Source organism: Pelecanus crispus, chromosome 18 (genome assembly GCF_030463565.1).
Source record: "Pelecanus crispus isolate bPelCri1 chromosome 18, bPelCri1.pri, whole genome shotgun sequence".
Classification (NCBI taxonomy): domain Eukaryota; kingdom Metazoa; phylum Chordata; class Aves; order Pelecaniformes; family Pelecanidae; genus Pelecanus; species Pelecanus crispus.
The window spans coordinates 3449016-3464548 of NC_134660.1; the positions used below are offsets into that span (position 1 = coordinate 3449016).

Consider the following 15533-nt stretch of genomic DNA (forward strand, 5'->3'; position numbering starts at 1 on the left):
TAGTGGTGGACTTGGTAGCGTTAGGTTAATGGTTGGACTGGATGATCTTAAAGGTCTCTTCCAACCTAAATGATTCCATGATTCCGTAAAAGCTCTGATTGAGGGCCCTGTCAGATGATCAACAGGTTTGTGCATCCTTTCTTGGTGGTAGGACAGTATGGAGGAGGAAGCCTGCCATAAATCAGATTTTAGCTGTGCAATGATTACAGTTGTCAAGTGAGAGAAACTCCTGACTCTATCAAAAGTTTCAACTCGGTTTGTAGATTATTCTTTTCTGTTTGGAGTGCAGTGGAGTTTACGGCCAAGGGCCAGATGTTGACTGTCAGAACAAATGCCTATAAAAGGGACTGTTTGTACAACGTAGAATTTCCAAGCAAGGGAAAGTCTGATTTCCCATGTGTGGTGTTAGTACGCCTGATGCTGGCGGGGAGCAAGCGTGTGTATGTATATTTGTGTCAGTCCATTCTGCTTTGAGCTGCCACTATGTGACTTGTTTCATTTACAACAGCAGTGGTGTTTCGGTGCTTGTCCAACAGCTACTGGGCAAAACGTTGGTCTGTTGCACGTTAGTGCCAGCAAACGTCCTCTTGAGAGATGTGCCTTTTATTTTACTTAGGGTTGCAATTACTTTGTAGAAATGTATCAATTATTCATTCAGACAGACTTTTTTTTTTTCCCAGCCTTAGCAGGAATCAGCATCTTTCCCATCCAAGCTGGGAAATAGAATTGTACAGCTGGCTTAACCTGGGCCTTAATATTTTGTTTTCTTCTGTGAGCTGCTGCTGCACGTGGAGTCATAAGAAACGTATGCTCTTGCAGTAAAACACAAGCAACACTTTGCCCTTTCTTTTTCTGCACATGTTAGGGAACGCACAACTTTGGTGGGATCCGGGTGGGCAATGGACCAACTGAGGAGGATGCTGAGATCATTCAACATGACCAGCTATCTACCCATTCCGAGGAGGGGGAAGAGGTAAGCGCCTGACCATCCTTGCTCTCAGGGCAACGCACTTGGTAGCAGAACGTGCTAGCGTTTTGACTGATTTCTAAGCTGTTTAAATAGCAACGTTTTCAGTGAAGTGTTTTCATAGCAGTTGTCATGCAGGCTATCTCTTGGTCATTCCCAGGACTCCAGAAAGAGCAGTATAATTTCCATATAAAGGGAAATGAGGCTCTGTTAGTCCCCATTAAAAAGAACCATCATCTTACGGGCTACATAGTGAGAGCTGCACAGTACTCCCAGGCGGCCTACGCAGCTTACGCTCTGGCTGAAGTGCAGTGCATTTGTGCTGCCTGCTTCTCCAGTGTCAGCCAAAATCCAAGGGCTGTATTTCTGCAGCAGTGAAATCTTGCTTATATATTCATTTTGACCGTTGGGGGTAATACTAATTGCTTTGCCTTACCTCTGGTAGAGAAGAAAAAGGAGCCGATCTCACATAGTTTGGGAGTATTTTGATGCCTCTTAACAATTCTCCAGTGGTATCTTGCCCCCGTAGTGCATGTGATGTGTTACTGCTTTACTGTGTCGTGTTTAGGAGGGAATTATTGAATGTGTTCATGATTAATGTTGTGATTGAGACACCGCACTAAATGTAAACTTATGTTTTCAAGCCTACAGAGGATGAGGTGGTAAGACTACAGACAGCTTTGCGTTCATGTGTATCTGGACCATTTCCCATTGGTGTAAAACACATGCTGAATTAAACATATTATGTCACGACATCTTGTTTTCCAAAAGATCTAGCTATTTACATGTTACAGGCCATTTTTAATTCTTCATACATACATGCCCATTAACAGACCTTTAATTACTTCATCTATACAGCTTGTTTGTCTTATCCCCTGTCTGCAGCTCTTTCTTAGTTAACCTGGAAAGCTGTTAAGCTGGAAGTCTGAAACTGAGAAGTTTTTGCTTTTAAACTGCTGAAGAAGTCTCGTTTGCCTTATGTTGTGTCTTTGGTAATTCTGCACTGCAACAAACTGTTTAAAGATTTTTTTTTTTTTTTTCCCCCAAACTATCTGCCATTTTATGGATGATACTGGTTGTTGCCAGTCAGCAAATACAGCAAAACCAGTCCAGTTTCATACAGTTCAACAACTTAACTAACGAGTATCTTTCTGTAAAAGAGAAGCTCTTCTGAGAAACTGCTATTAAAGAAATGTTTTTTTAGGAATACTCATGCAGGACTGATTGTAGGTTTCAGCGCTATCAGGTAACCAATTTTACTACAAAAAATATAAATGCCATGAAATTGGAGTAGCTTCACAACAGTGATGCTGTTGTAAGTTGTGCTGAAAGTGGTTTTGCTTAGAGATCTATTATGCATAGGTCCATCTAGAATTGAGGGGGACGTGGAAACAGTGTGCTGGTGTACCTGTTAATTCTATGTATCTCTAAACCTGTGAAAAATGCGTAAAACTACAGATACTGTGCCGTAGCAATTCTGCTGATTCTCCCATTCCCCGGCATAGTGGTAACTTCAGCAGTTGCACATGGCTGTAAGTTGTCATTGTTTAAATATTTATCACATTCCATTTGCTGCACACTGACTTGCCATGTGTGCTGGGAGGTGGTATTGTTCACCAGGGCAGGCTTTAATAAAGAAATTTGCAGCTCATGTTCTGTGGAGAAAGAATTAGGCTTTTGACAGCTAATTTAACCTAATTGTTTGAAATATTTATTGCCCTGGATATACTAGGGGAGAAATAAGAATATAAATAGCTTTCTGAGTGTGCTTAGAGCATTAGTCACTTGATGTATTTAAAACAGCATGTTCACTTCACTTAAATATGAGCAGTTTCTGAAGCATGGATTAAATCCAAAGTGCAGGGAATGCTTTCCCAAGCTGCAAAATAAGAAACTGTCCTACATGGCAGACTTCCTTATAAGTTCTTCTTTTATTATTTCAAAAAATTACCAAGACACAGAGACTTTGCCAATGAATGGTGCACAGATGTGACTTTTCGAGATTGCTTTGTGCATTATTTTTGCTTTCAAAAAGGGCAAGTTCGCATCTTGCAAAATGTTCTTGTTGATCCTGTAGCAAAGGCACGTGCGCAGTATCGACTTGGAATACTGTCTCCTTTTTCATAGAGGTACATACAATTTACCAGTGAATTCATATGAATACCATGTTGTTGCTGAACAGTCTTTTCCTGGCAAAGTCCGTGGCTGAATTTGAAATATCTTACTTTCATACGATAGAATGTGAAAACAATAATAGTCAAGCTGCAGCAGTGAACTGTCATTCTACAAAACCTAGCAAGACAAGAGAATTCATTTTTCATTTATAAACTGACATGCTAAACCAGGAGAAGACAGTATCAGTGTCTAACTTCCAACACAATGTCCTTGGTAATAGCACCAGGTAGTGTGCTCGTTTTCCCCGATCAGCCAACCCTTGCTGCTTGCAAGGCTCGCAGCTGTCTTAATTTTCTGTGTTCTCTTTGCAGTTTGACTTTGGCGATACTGTGGTGTACCAGGCTATCCACACCATTGAATATTGCCTGGGGTGCATTTCAAACACTGCATCCTACTTGAGACTCTGGGCTCTCAGCTTGGCCCATGCACGTGAGTATTCCTTATGGAACGGAGGTTTGGATCCGTGTGTCTGATCACCCTCGGCAGGCGGTAGGTGAAAGGCAGGAATGCAAGTAGCCTCTCTGGAGCTCAACTGTGCTCAAGCACTGCTGAAGGACAGAGCTGTGTGTGCAGTAGCTGGGACTAATTAAGTCTAAAGACCAGGGTCTACTTGCGTAGCGCTCTGCTGAAAGCTGTCTGGATCTAGAAGGGAGGGATGGAGTTGAAAGCACTGAATAAAGCAAAGAGCTGCTGAGCAAGGACTCTGCCCTGCCCTGTGTGACAGTTGGAGGCAATGTCCTGATGTACTTTGCTGCAAAAGCTGTTGTCCCTCTTAAGTTTCCCACCTCATTGTAGTGGGAGTTTGCTTGACTGTTAGGTTTTGCTTTATAAGTAAACTGTAATGACCTTCCATTCTTGCTGAATGTTCTGAAATGAGCCCTCTTCTCCCCTTTCTCCTGGCAGAGCTCTCGGAGGTGCTCTGGACCATGGTGATCCACATTGGCCTCAGCGTGAGGAGTCTGGGTGGAGGCTTTGGCCTCTTCTTCATATTTGCTGCTTTCGCTACCCTGACAGTAGCAATTCTCCTGGTCATGGAGGGGCTGTCTGCTTTTCTCCATGCTCTTCGCTTGCACTGGTGAGTTACTGGAACATGCAGAAACATCAAAGCTCTTCATAGCAAGAAAATTGATGTCCCCTGGACTATGCAGAAATGCCATGTTCTAGAAAATTGTATTGACTCTTACACAGGAAAGCTAAGGCCATAAAATTGCCGTAGTGGATAGTACTGAGCCAAGATCAGCAATGTTCAGAAGTGCTGGAGTACCACAAATCTACCTAAACATCTAAATGTCCTACAGCAGATGTGCTCTGACAGCAGAAAGTCTTTAAAAGGGTCAGAGATTTCAGTCTTTTTTCTAGTGATACACCACTCTCTCCTGATTGTATGCATAAACGTTGCTTGGAAATTGTGGAGAGTAACTGATCTCTGCTTAAAAATAAGTTAGATTCAAGCTTTGTGAGCAGTGGGATGGGAAGGCTGTGCTAGATAGATGAGTGTGCTTGTGCCTTTCAGTAGGACTTTTTTGTTCTATCCTTTGGTCTGTTGCCTGGTCCTAATGTTTGTTTTCCTTAGCATGCAATAGCTACTGACTGCAGTTTCCTTCGTGTGGTGTCACTCGTCTTCGTAAGACCTTGCATTGAACAGGGGCAGCTTTGCCTGTCTGCCCTTCGGGGTGCTGTGGAATCGTAGCCATTTCTCACTGTCTGGCTTATTGGCTGATGCTTTTGTAGCCCCTTTCCTGTGATTCTTAAGCTCCTGTGTATGCAGACAGCCAGTAAACAAGAAGGAATTACTCGCTAGAGTGCTCATCGCCTTCTCCGCACCCAAGTATGGAAAGTGTTCAAGAGCTTTCTCTAATCTGTATTTAAGAACGCTCATTGTTCCACTTCAGATTCTCTGGTTAGTGCACTGGTGGGATCAAAAGAGCAACGTGGGAATGGGTTTTGCTTGCCTAGGGTTCTCTTCAGCCTAAAGTGTAGGAGAGTATGTCTATACCTCCCCTCTGGACAGTTCTGGTTGCTGCCATCTCTTAAGGTAGTTTCTTCCCTGGTAGGTCAGGAGAAGAAAATGAAGTCACATGAAGTTTACAAGGAATATTCTGTCTTGCTTAAATGGGAGGAAAACGTTGTGAGGACTTTTTTAAAGTAGTTCTGTAAGTGAGAAAGGAAGCTAGGGCTTTTTAAAAAAAAAAAAAGGAAAGAAAGAAAATCAGCCTTTTTGCACTTTTTCCCTGCTTCTGGGGAAGGAAAACTTTGTTCTTTTGCTCTCTGTTGGCAGCCTGCAGGGTACAGATTGGAGTGTTCCTGGGGTGCTTGGGTCTTTGTAGCTCAAGTGAGTCGTGCTTTATCCAGGGATTCAGAGGTGTAGCCATCTTGTGCCGAGAGAGCCCGTGGGGGAGCCGCTGCTGAAAATGGCTGCTGAATGGTGCTTCTGTTTTTCCTGGCATCCAGCCTAGAAATCTTCATACCAGTCACTTGAGAACTTCTTGCTGACTGGCTGGTGTTTCCTCATCCTCATTCTGCTGTCACTGTACTACACCATTGCATCAGTGTGAAAGAAGGAGCTGTGCAAACCCTGCCTGGTATTATTGCTAGCAGTCCAAGAAGAGCAGAGAGTAAGCAGTGCTCTGACTCCGTATGTGATGTTTCTGATCTGCAATTGCTTGTGAATTAGTGGATTTTTCAAAGTCTTGCTTCTCTGGACTGCAGTGCTGCGTGGTACATTTCTGAACAATAGCAGATGAACAGTTCTGGATGGCTTTTCTTCTTGGCAGGCTCTGTGTTTTCTTTTTTACCCAAAGGGATGGGCTAAGATAAGAAAGCATGTTTTTCTGGAGATACCTGTCTCATGTTAATAACCACAAACTGCACTTAGGATACCACTCACAGAGCACCTGGAACAAATGTGAACTGGAGGTTGCAGTTCAGCCAAGAGACGGCTTTTCACATTGCCAGGCTGTCTCTAAAGGGTGATTAAAAAATTGCCTGGAAATGTGTCAAGGGAAGATGCATGTCACTGAAATGGCAAGCAAACAGAGAAACCCAGCTGAGCGATAGCAGTAGCTGCATGGATTGCTGGTGCTGTGCAGACCGGTGCAGGGCGCTTGCGGGACTGGAGCTCTTAATGAAGTCATATTTTCCCTAAACATATGTTTCAAAGTTGTAAAACTTTAATGTACATTCTCTAAGAGAAAATCTGTTCAAGCTTAGGGCCTGAAAAGCAAGTTTAAGGCAGTATTTCAGACTGCAAGTAATATGCTGAAATTATTTTGGGTTTGTTGGATTTTTGTTGTCACAGTGGAGAGGAAGGCACCTGCAGTTGTTCAAAAGAACATACTGATAACATTCCTTTTGCTTTTGAACACAAAATCAGGATGTTTCCAATGGTAGGTGTTCCCTTTTTAGAAAGAGGGATGGGGGGTCAAATACAGCTGTCCTGGGAGGAGCAGATTGGATTTTCTGGCTGTGGGAGCAGAGTCACCTATCAGGAATTCTGAAGGTGTGGGTGGTTCAGCCTTCCTGGAAAGGAGGAGGAATTTAGCATGTGTCTTACCGGTGGGGAAAAAAGGACAGTTTGTTCCATGTGCTCTGCCTATCGGTCCCAAATGAGGAAGATTTATTTTGTGCTTTTTTCAGAAAGCGTGCATTCTTTTAGCAGGCTCGGTTTTTCTGGGGCGTTCTGGGGTGGAAGAACGCTCTGAGCGCTGCCAAGATTGCAGGCATGTGTATCGGAGGTCTGCTGGAGCTCGGTAGCGGGCTGAGCTATAGCCTGCATTGTGCTGTTAACTCCTTTTACTGTAACATAACTGTTCTGAAGAATTTTACCTTTTTATTTGCTTTTCAGTAATGTAGTATGACATGAATGTTTAGATTAAAGTAGCTTACCTGTTTTTAAGCTAGTCAGCTCTTCTAATGTGAGCAAACATAGACTTTGCCCAGAAGGAGAAGTTTGTAACTGGATTCAAAGTAGGGGCCCAACATCATGGGTTGATGCAGGAATTATGGTTTCGGTGGAGCTGTTTTCCTGTGCAAAGCAGTATTTTAGGCTCAGTTTTAGGCCTGATTTGGAACTGGAAGCTACTCTCCTTAGAATATGTCCCAAGACCAGGCCACAGCTAGAAAGAATGGATAGCAGTAGGCATAATACAAAGCAAATCAGGTTAATTCAGAGCAGTGAAGAGTGGGGTTTGTATTGCTCTGTAGGAGGGAGGTTGGTGTTAAATGAGCATTGTGATGTAGGGGGTTCAGCTTGAGTTTGGAGCAGTCAAACCACGCTGTTCAGGCTTGGCTCTGGTTACCCAAGTGTGTGTCTCAGCCAATCTCCCACCCCTCTGTCCGTGTCCATCAGTGTGGAGAGCATGGGTCCCACCACGCGTGAGTATAGGTGTGGCAAACACGGAGAATGGTTATTTATCTGCTCTCGCTAAAGGTTTCAGTCTGTTTGCTCCCTCAGGTGTAGCATCAGCAGCTTCCCTGGCAGGTGTGTGCTTCGTCATGGCCATACTTGAGACAGAAATGTGATTCTTCTTTATCGTGGGTTGCCTGAGCTGTTTGCCACTGGTCCATAAACATCCCCAGAATGAGCTCAGCCCCTCAGAGGCAGCAAAATGGATCTGACCTTTAATTGGTTTAGTGGTGGACTTGGTAGTGTTAGGTTAATGGTTGGACTGGATGATCTTAAAGGTCTTTTCCAACCTAAACGGTTCTGTGATTCTATGATTCTATGAAGCAGTGCTCTCAGCACTAGGGGCAGCTGAAGGCAAAGAGCTCATGCGATGTCTGTTATGTTCTGAATGGCAGAGTTGGAGAGTGGTGTGGATCTGTGCAGGGACACCAAAATAGATTTCAAACACAACAAATGTGGTCAACCTCAAACAACCGTGCGGAATAAATAAAAAGCAGCAATTATGCGGCGTTTCGTGGCCGGCTGTTCTCGGCTGTAAACTGAGACTGGACAGGCAGACCCTCCTCTGCCCCGGCAGAGCTCCTGGCCCGCTGCCGCCCACGGGGGAGTGCTGCTTTCCGAGAGGCGTGGGCGTGCTGCAGTTGCATCCCGCTCGCGATCCAGCGAGCGGCAGTGGGAGTGGTGAAGCCCAGCTCCCCACCTGCTTGCCAGAATTTTATTTTTCTTTGTAAAGGTCATGAGCCAGAGCTTGTCTTTAGTGCGACCGTAAGAGCACACTACTGCTCTAAAAGGCAGTCTCCTGTAAGCGCAGGACGGAATGACCCACGGTGCGGCATATGAAACTGCTGTCCTTTTTGGGAAAGAGTAACTACAACAATCTCTACGCGAACACCCCCGTCGCTTTCTGACTGTAAGGTGCACTGTAGGCTACCCTCTTCGAGGTGTGCTCTCAGTCACAGCTGACTCCAGGCATTGGCACGCGCCTTTGAGAACACAAATACCGAATAGGACTTTGCACTTGTACGAAATGAAAGTTAGGGTTCCTGTTCAGCAACTGCCTCTGCAGTTGCTTCCCACAGGACTGTGAGCTGCCTGGTTTTCCAGACAGTGTGGGTACTCTGTGACTCTGTTGGGTTGGAAAATCCACAGAACTACAGTCCAGCAAACACTTAAGCTAATTATTAATACAAAAAAGCTGAAGACTGGATTTTCTTTAATGCTGACTGCCAGAAAGCTTTCTAGTCTGTTTATTTACAGTGCGGTGCTAACTGTCTAGTAAATTCTTCGGCAGAACTTCATCACTGGTGAAGGAGACACAGTGCAAAGTTTAGCAATAGAGCTGGTACACGACAGCCGGTGATCCTGGAAACAGCAGTGTCTCATACCAAAAAAGGACCTTGGCTTCTGGGTGTTCCTGTAGACAATTGCAGAAAAACCACACAGAACACTTAAGCTGTGATATCTGGCTAAATAAACTTTTTCACTAGTTCCTTAACCTTGCAACAGCCTCTCCTCGAGCTTCAGGCATCCAGTTGTGGCCAGTTGTAACTGAGTGGGTCCAAAAGGAGCTTTCAGATGTCAGGGCCAGCTGGAACAGTTAATCACCAGGGTTAAAATTTCATTTACAGTGGGTTCTGTGTGACTCAGATACCCAACCCTCTGCCTCTTATTTCCCTTTGCTAACAGAATAGTTACTTAGTCACAGGATACTTATGGAGATTATCAGGGTTCCTGAAAAACTGGAGTGTGTTGGCAAGGAGCCCTTCCTCCCCCACGGAAAATCCCGCTCATCCTAGGGATTCCTCTGCAGGGAAGTCTGCCTATCTGCATGAAGAGGCAGCAGAAGATAGGAGCAGAAAGCTGTTTTTCTGAACATTTCCCTCCTGAGCTCTGTTGAGAAATCACTTTTTGCCAGCTGAAATGCCAGCAGCTTTGCAGTTTACCATGATTCCTGATTTGGAAAAAAAAAAATAATTAAAGTCTGCCTTTTTGTGCTTCATAAAAATACTTCTCCTGAATTGTGTTAAATTGCTCTACAATTTTCTGTCACTTGATTCCTACAGCAACTTTGGGGTTTTTTTTTTAGTGGACCATGCAATGGAAAGTGTTTCTCATGAGGCTTATGAAACACTGTGCTTGTTTTTACCATGAATCATGGGATTATTTTTTTCTTTCCCTATTTTGCTGTTGCTGACCATTGGACAGTTCTCTAGAATAATTCTTTTTTTAAACTGAGTTTATTAGGGGAAGCAGGCAAACAAGGCTAAATTAATGTTCAGCTGGAGACAACAGGCACATCTCTAGCTCAGCAGAAGTAGTCATGTGGGGATAAACCAAATATGCTTAAATAAATAAACAGAAGTATCTGGTGGAGGAAGTCTGAGCACAGCATCATGCGATTGAGGTTTGTTCTAACTAAAATGTGAACTTTAGCCATGAGACCTTATAGGAAATGCCGTGTGCTCCTGGGTGCTTCCAAGTGATACCGCAGTTAAGGAGTTCACACTATTTTTGTTGACCTTTTATTGCCCGTGGGGGTGGGATCAAAATACCTGGACAAATCTCTGCTCCGCGCCAGAAGCATCAAACAAAAATGTGGGGTTTGTGCCAATAGATGTGCTGCATTGTAATACCACTTTTGCTCTTTAAAGCTTTATTTTTTTATAGTTCATAATTATACTTTTAATGGAGTTCTTGCTATATGCTCACTCTTATCCAAGAGCAGCCTTTTTAATGAACACACCCTCTTCCCTCTTGCAGGATTGAGTTCCAGAACAAGTTCTACACGGGCACTGGATTCAAGTTTCTCCCCTTCTCCTTTGATACCATCCGTGAGGGGAGGTTTGACGAATAAAGAGCCCTCCGCTCAAGCAGCGTTAAACGTGGTGTGGTTATGGCTAGCCGTCTCCCGTGTGTCCGAGTTGCATGTAACCCTCCCATAGTGAAAATAACTTATTGCAGCACCCTCAAGTGTTACCATGGCGTTTCAAAGCCAAGAGCTTTGACATTCTCGGGTAATGAGTGACACTGGATTAAAGAAACCTTTTGTTCCTTAAGTTTACCACTGAAGATACTAAGTGCATGAAGTGTCGAGTTTGGTGTGCAATAGTGTACTTCTCGTGTTGTGAAAGGCTTATCAGGGCAGTATGAGAGAAATGCAGCTATGGCTGAGTGGGTGTACAAGCACATGGAGAAAAGGCGTAACAACTTCAGCTTGCAGAGAGCTTGCTGCTTGGGAAGAGAGTTGTTTTTTTTTTTTTAAAGAAAGTTTTACGTGTGGATCCTATGTGTGTCTGCCTCTGATTAAACAAATTATGAGCAGTGGGCAGTTGACAAGCCAGGGCGTGCTTCTCCTACCTCCAGGGCTTCCGCATGTGCCATGTTTTAATCTGACAAAAACAACGTCTCATCCCATGCAGGGACTCAGCTCTTTGAACTCTGGCTGGGGCGTGAGGAGCCAATATAAAGGGGTAGGACTCGGCCTCAGCTAAGTGTATGCCGACTCCATTTGCTCTAGTGATGGGGAAACACCTTGTCCTTGCACGAAAGGCTGTTCCTTTCCTCCATGGAGAAGAGATGCTCCTTTAACTGTGCACCTGCATACTCGTATCTCAGGCAAAGCCCTAAATCCAGCAGTGAAGGCCCCTTCCACCTCTTGTTTCTGGAGGCGGTGGTGAGGACAGGGGGTCAGGCACAGGGGCTTGTCTGCCTTGCTGCGGCCTGGGGCGAGATGGAGGAGGGACGAGCTGCAGTGCAAACTGTCATCTCAGGTACTGACCACTGGTAGTGGAACTTCTTGGGTTTCTTGTTTAAACCCAAAGCCCTGAGGCTGCAGAGGCCTTAGAGGCGCATCCAGATAACGCCCGTGTAGACTTGGCATCAGCGGAGGCAGCTTTTGCAGAGGTGGAGGTACCGGTGATGTGTGGTGTCACGTATGCTCGGGGTCTCAGGAGCCTTTTAAGGGAGCGCAGAGGCTGAGTCTTGCCAAAATAGTCCCATGGCAGCAGAGTCGCGGTGGCATTTCCCCATGGTAGCTGTTGCTTTTTCTCCTGTGCAAAATGTGAATAATTTCTTGCCCTCCTCAACTCGATGTAGCTGTAGGAGCAGTGGTGTGTGTGTGCGTGTGTTAGTGCTGTGTGTAACTGTCGTGTGGAATTGTCACAGTGGATCTGAAGTATTTGTGTACAAACAGATTAGAATGATAATGAGACTCGTTCTAACCTGGAATTGAAGAGGAAATGCCACGCAGCGTGGAGCTGTTTAAAACGACGTGAGAAAGGCGTGCGTGCACCGCGCGCTGCAACGGGTGCGTGCACGGAGCACGGGGATCCTTGTGCTGGGCGTGGGCAGCTTCTGGGTAATCGCCGGGTTTACAGGTAGACTTGGCTGTATGTTTACAATGGTGTTTGCAGAGCGAAAGGCGAAATCAAAACTTGTTTGCCGGTGCAGCAGTGACACCAGTCCTGCTGCCCAGGTTGAAATGCGTTGCTGATAGTCACTGTATAAATTAAACTAACTGCACAACAAGCGCTGTGGCCTCTTTTCTGCTTCCCCCGTGCTCTCCGAAGGGTGCTCCCGGGCAGCCCCTCCTCCCTGTCCCACACTGGGCAGAGCCCTGAAATCCTCCCCGGGGCAGCTGGGACCTTCAGCTTTCCTGGCCTGGGATCCTGTCACGGTGACGGCCGGTATGATGGGGTGGGCAGAGCTGGTTTGTACAACGAGAGTGGTGTGACCGTGCCTTGGCTGAAACGTCTCCGCGCTTATCAAGCCCCAGCTGACATCCTGAGCGAAGGCCGGCCGGGGCCGAGCAGGGGCTGTTTTGTCCTGGAGCCTCCTGCCTGCCCAGATAAACCTGTTAACTGAGTGAAACAAGCCATTCTGCAGGAAGAAAAATTAAGGCTTGATTAAACCTGGGTGTTGTGGATGTCCTTGCACAGGGACTGGGGCAAATGCGCTCTGCCTGTTCGGGGCCGCTGCCCGGCTCCCGGCCCCCCCGAGCTGCAGGGCGTCCCCCGAGCCATGGGACCGCTCCCCAGGCGCGAGGGCCGTGTTTGCTCAGGCCTTTCCTGCGCGGCCTGCAGCTGCCTGAGGAGGTTTTTCCACATGGTGTGGGAGGAGCGGAAGGGAGCTTTCTTGGGGGGGGGTTGGCAATTGTGGTTTTGAGGTTGTTGCAGCCCGGTGTGTTTCCCTTTTCTTAATGTCTCTGGGAGGGCGAGGAGCGGGTCTGTGCTGCCCCTGCAGCCGGAGGATGCTTGCCCCTTGTCCTCCCGCACCCCTCAGATGAGGAGACGGATCCCCCGCTCTGCGGGTGCCAGCTGTGTCCAGGGAATGCTCTCCCCTTTCACCCGTTCCCCTGTACTCTTGCACCACTCCCATGTGCAATCACAATATTTCTGCCCGTTTCCATGGCTCTGCTTGGCCGCTTTCACGGCTCCGGGGCCGCAGGGGCAGCCCTTGCTGCTGGCTGGCAGGGCAGGAGCCCCCGGCCCCCTCTGCAGCTGTGCCGGGGAGGTGGGGGGAGCAGCCCTGAGCTCGCCCTTCCCTTCTGCACCGAAGGAGGTGGCACGGCTGGCAGCCGGGCTCTGTCCAGGGCAGTGCCCACGAAGCACTCCTGGAGCTGAGAGAGACCCTGCCCAACCTGGGCAAGCCCTGCCCCTGCTCCCGGGAGGGTTGCACGTTTGTGCCCCCCCAGCAGCTCTGCGCGGAGGCCCGGCTGTGCTGTGGCACCTCTCCCAGCTGCCGTGGTTCGCTCCTTCCCTGGCTGGGGCCTGGCTGGCGCCCACTCTGCCCGCCCTGGCACTGCCCTGTGCCCCCACCGCAGCAGGCAGCGCGGCCCTGCCTGTGCCCTGCTTGTACCCTGTCTGTACCCTGCTTGTGCCCTGCCTGTACCCTGCCTGTACCCTGCCTGTGCCCTGCTTATACCTTGCCTGTACCCTGCCTGTGCCCTGCTTGTACCCTGCCTGTGCCCTGCCTGTGCCCTGCTTGTGCCCTGCCTGTGCCCTGCTTGTACCCTGCCTGTGCCCTGCTTGTGCCCTGCCTGTGCCCTGATTGTACCCTGCCTGTACCCTGCCTGTGCCCTGCCTGTGCCCTGCCTGTGCCCTGCTTGTACCTTGCCTGTACCCTGCCTGTGCCCTGCCTGTGCCCTGATTGTACCTTGCCTGTACCCTGCCTGTGCCCTGCCTGTGCCCTGCTTGTACCTTGCCTGTACCCTGCCTGTAGCCTGCCTGTGCCCTGCTCGTACCTTGCCTGTACCCTGCCTGTGCCCTGCCTGTGCCCTGCCCGTGCCCTGCCCGTGCCCTGCCTGTTCCCTGCCTGTGCCCTGCTTGTACCTTGCCTGTACCCTGCCTGTGCCCTGCTTGTACCTTGCCTGTGCCCTGCCTGTACCCTGCCTGTGCCCTGCTTGTACCCTGCCCATGCCCTGCCCGTGCCCTGCCTGTGCCCTGCCTGTACCCTGCCCGTGCCCTGCCTGTTCCCTGCCTGTACCCTGCCTGTTCCCTGCCTGTTCCCTGCCTGTGCCCTGCCTGTTCCCTGCCTGTTCCCTGCCTGTGCCCTGCCTGTGCCCTGCCTGTGCCCTGCCCGTGCCCTGCCTGTTCCCTGCCTGTTCCCTGCCTGTGCCCTGCTTGTACCTTGCCTGTGCCCTGCCTGTTCCCTGCCTGTGCCCTGCCTGTTCCCTGCCTGTGCCCTGCCTGTTCCCTGCCTGTACCCTGCCTGTTCCCTGCCTGTACCCTGCCTGTACCCTGCCTGTACCCTGCCTGTGCCCTGCCCGTGCCCTGCCTGTTCCCTGCCTGTGCCCTGCCTGTGCCCTGCCCGTGCCCTGCCTGTTCCCTGCCTGTGCCCTGCCTGTTCCCTGCCTGTGCCCTGCCTGTGCCCTGCCCGTGCCCTGCCTGTGCCCTGCCTGTGCCCTGCCTGTGCCCTGCCTGTGCCCTGCCCGTGCCCTGCCTGTTCCCTGCCTGTGCCCTGCCTGTGCCCTGCCTGTGCGGATGGAGGGCGAGCGCAGGGTCCTGTCTGCCGGGGCAGTCCCGGCTGCACCCGCGCTGGGGCCCGAGGGTGCAAAGCAGCTGCTGGGTGCGGGGTTGGAGTGCAGCCACCCCTCGGGGTTCCTCCCCCGCCTCCCCGGGGCTCTGCGCCCACCCGCCTCCTCCGGCACCGAGGGCTGGGCCCCCCGAGGTGCAGAGCACCCACCCGCCCGCGCCCCGGGGCGAGGGGGCAGCCGGAGCCGGGGCTTGGGCCGGGTCCCGGGCTGCTCGGGACGCTGCTGGGGGCAGCGGGGCCTCTCCCCCGCCCCGGGGCACCGGCTGCGGCCCCGGGAGCCCGGCGGGCCCCCCCCGCCCGGTCTCGCAGCGCCCCCTTCGGGCCGGAGCGGCCAGGCCCGGGGCCGCGGGGAGCGGCGGCGCTGAGCCGGCCCCGGAGCCGGTCCCGATCGCTGCCGGGAGCCCGGAGCCGGTCCCGGTCGCTGCCGGGAGCCCGGAGCCGGTCCCGATCGCTGCCGGGAGCCCGGAGCCGGTCCCGGTCGCTGCCGGGAGCCCGGAGCCGGGCAGCGCCGCTCCCCCGGGCTGGCGGATGCTCCGGGACCGCCGCGGCTCGGTTCGCCCCGCTGATGCGGAGCCGTCGCGGGTGGAAAACGTGACCATGAAAACAGCCCAGCAGCCACCGGTGCCAGTCCCGGCGCTGCCCGGCCTCGGCTTCTGCTCCCCGCGGGGCGTCCCGGTGCCCCAGGCAGCAGCTGCAGCCCCGCCCGGGCGGGGAAGGGACCGCGGCGGTCCCGGGGCACCGGCAGCGCCTGCCTCCAGCCCGTCCGGGCTGCCAGGACCGAGCCCTGCCCGGTGCCTCCCTGCGTCCCGGCCCCTCCGCTCCGGGTGTCAGAGGGGCCGGGACCCGCCCGCGGAACCGGCTCCTCCCGCCCCGCCCCGCTCCGCTGACGGTACCGGCTCGGTCCCTCCCACCGCCGTCCCGCGATTGGCGGCGGCGCTGGGGCCGGGAGCGGCG

The 15533-nt window shown here is 50.6% G+C and overlaps 1 protein-coding gene across 30 annotated transcripts in view; it reads left to right on the plus strand.

Moving 5' to 3' along the window:
• Positions 1 to 12174, plus strand: part of ATP6V0A1 (ATPase H+ transporting V0 subunit a1) — a 30788-nt gene extending 18614 nt beyond the window's left edge. For 12 of the 30 annotated variants that reach the window (XM_075723076.1, XM_075723078.1, XM_075723084.1 and 9 more), the window contains 5 exons: positions 866 to 973; positions 1612 to 1629; positions 3454 to 3571; positions 4046 to 4217; positions 10308 to 10444. In XM_075723076.1, coding sequence (XP_075579191.1) covers positions 866 to 973; positions 1612 to 1629; positions 3454 to 3571; positions 4046 to 4217; positions 10308 to 10401 — 510 coding nt within the window. In that variant the 3' untranslated portion in view covers positions 10402 to 10444. Of the gene's footprint in view, positions 1 to 865; positions 974 to 1611; positions 1630 to 3453; positions 3572 to 4045; positions 4218 to 8280; positions 8366 to 10307 lie in introns of those variants that run through there. The other 18 variants (XM_075723073.1, XM_075723079.1, XM_075723075.1 and 15 more) reach the window with 6 other exon arrangements.
• The last annotated feature ends 3359 nt before the right edge of the window (positions 12175 to 15533 follow it).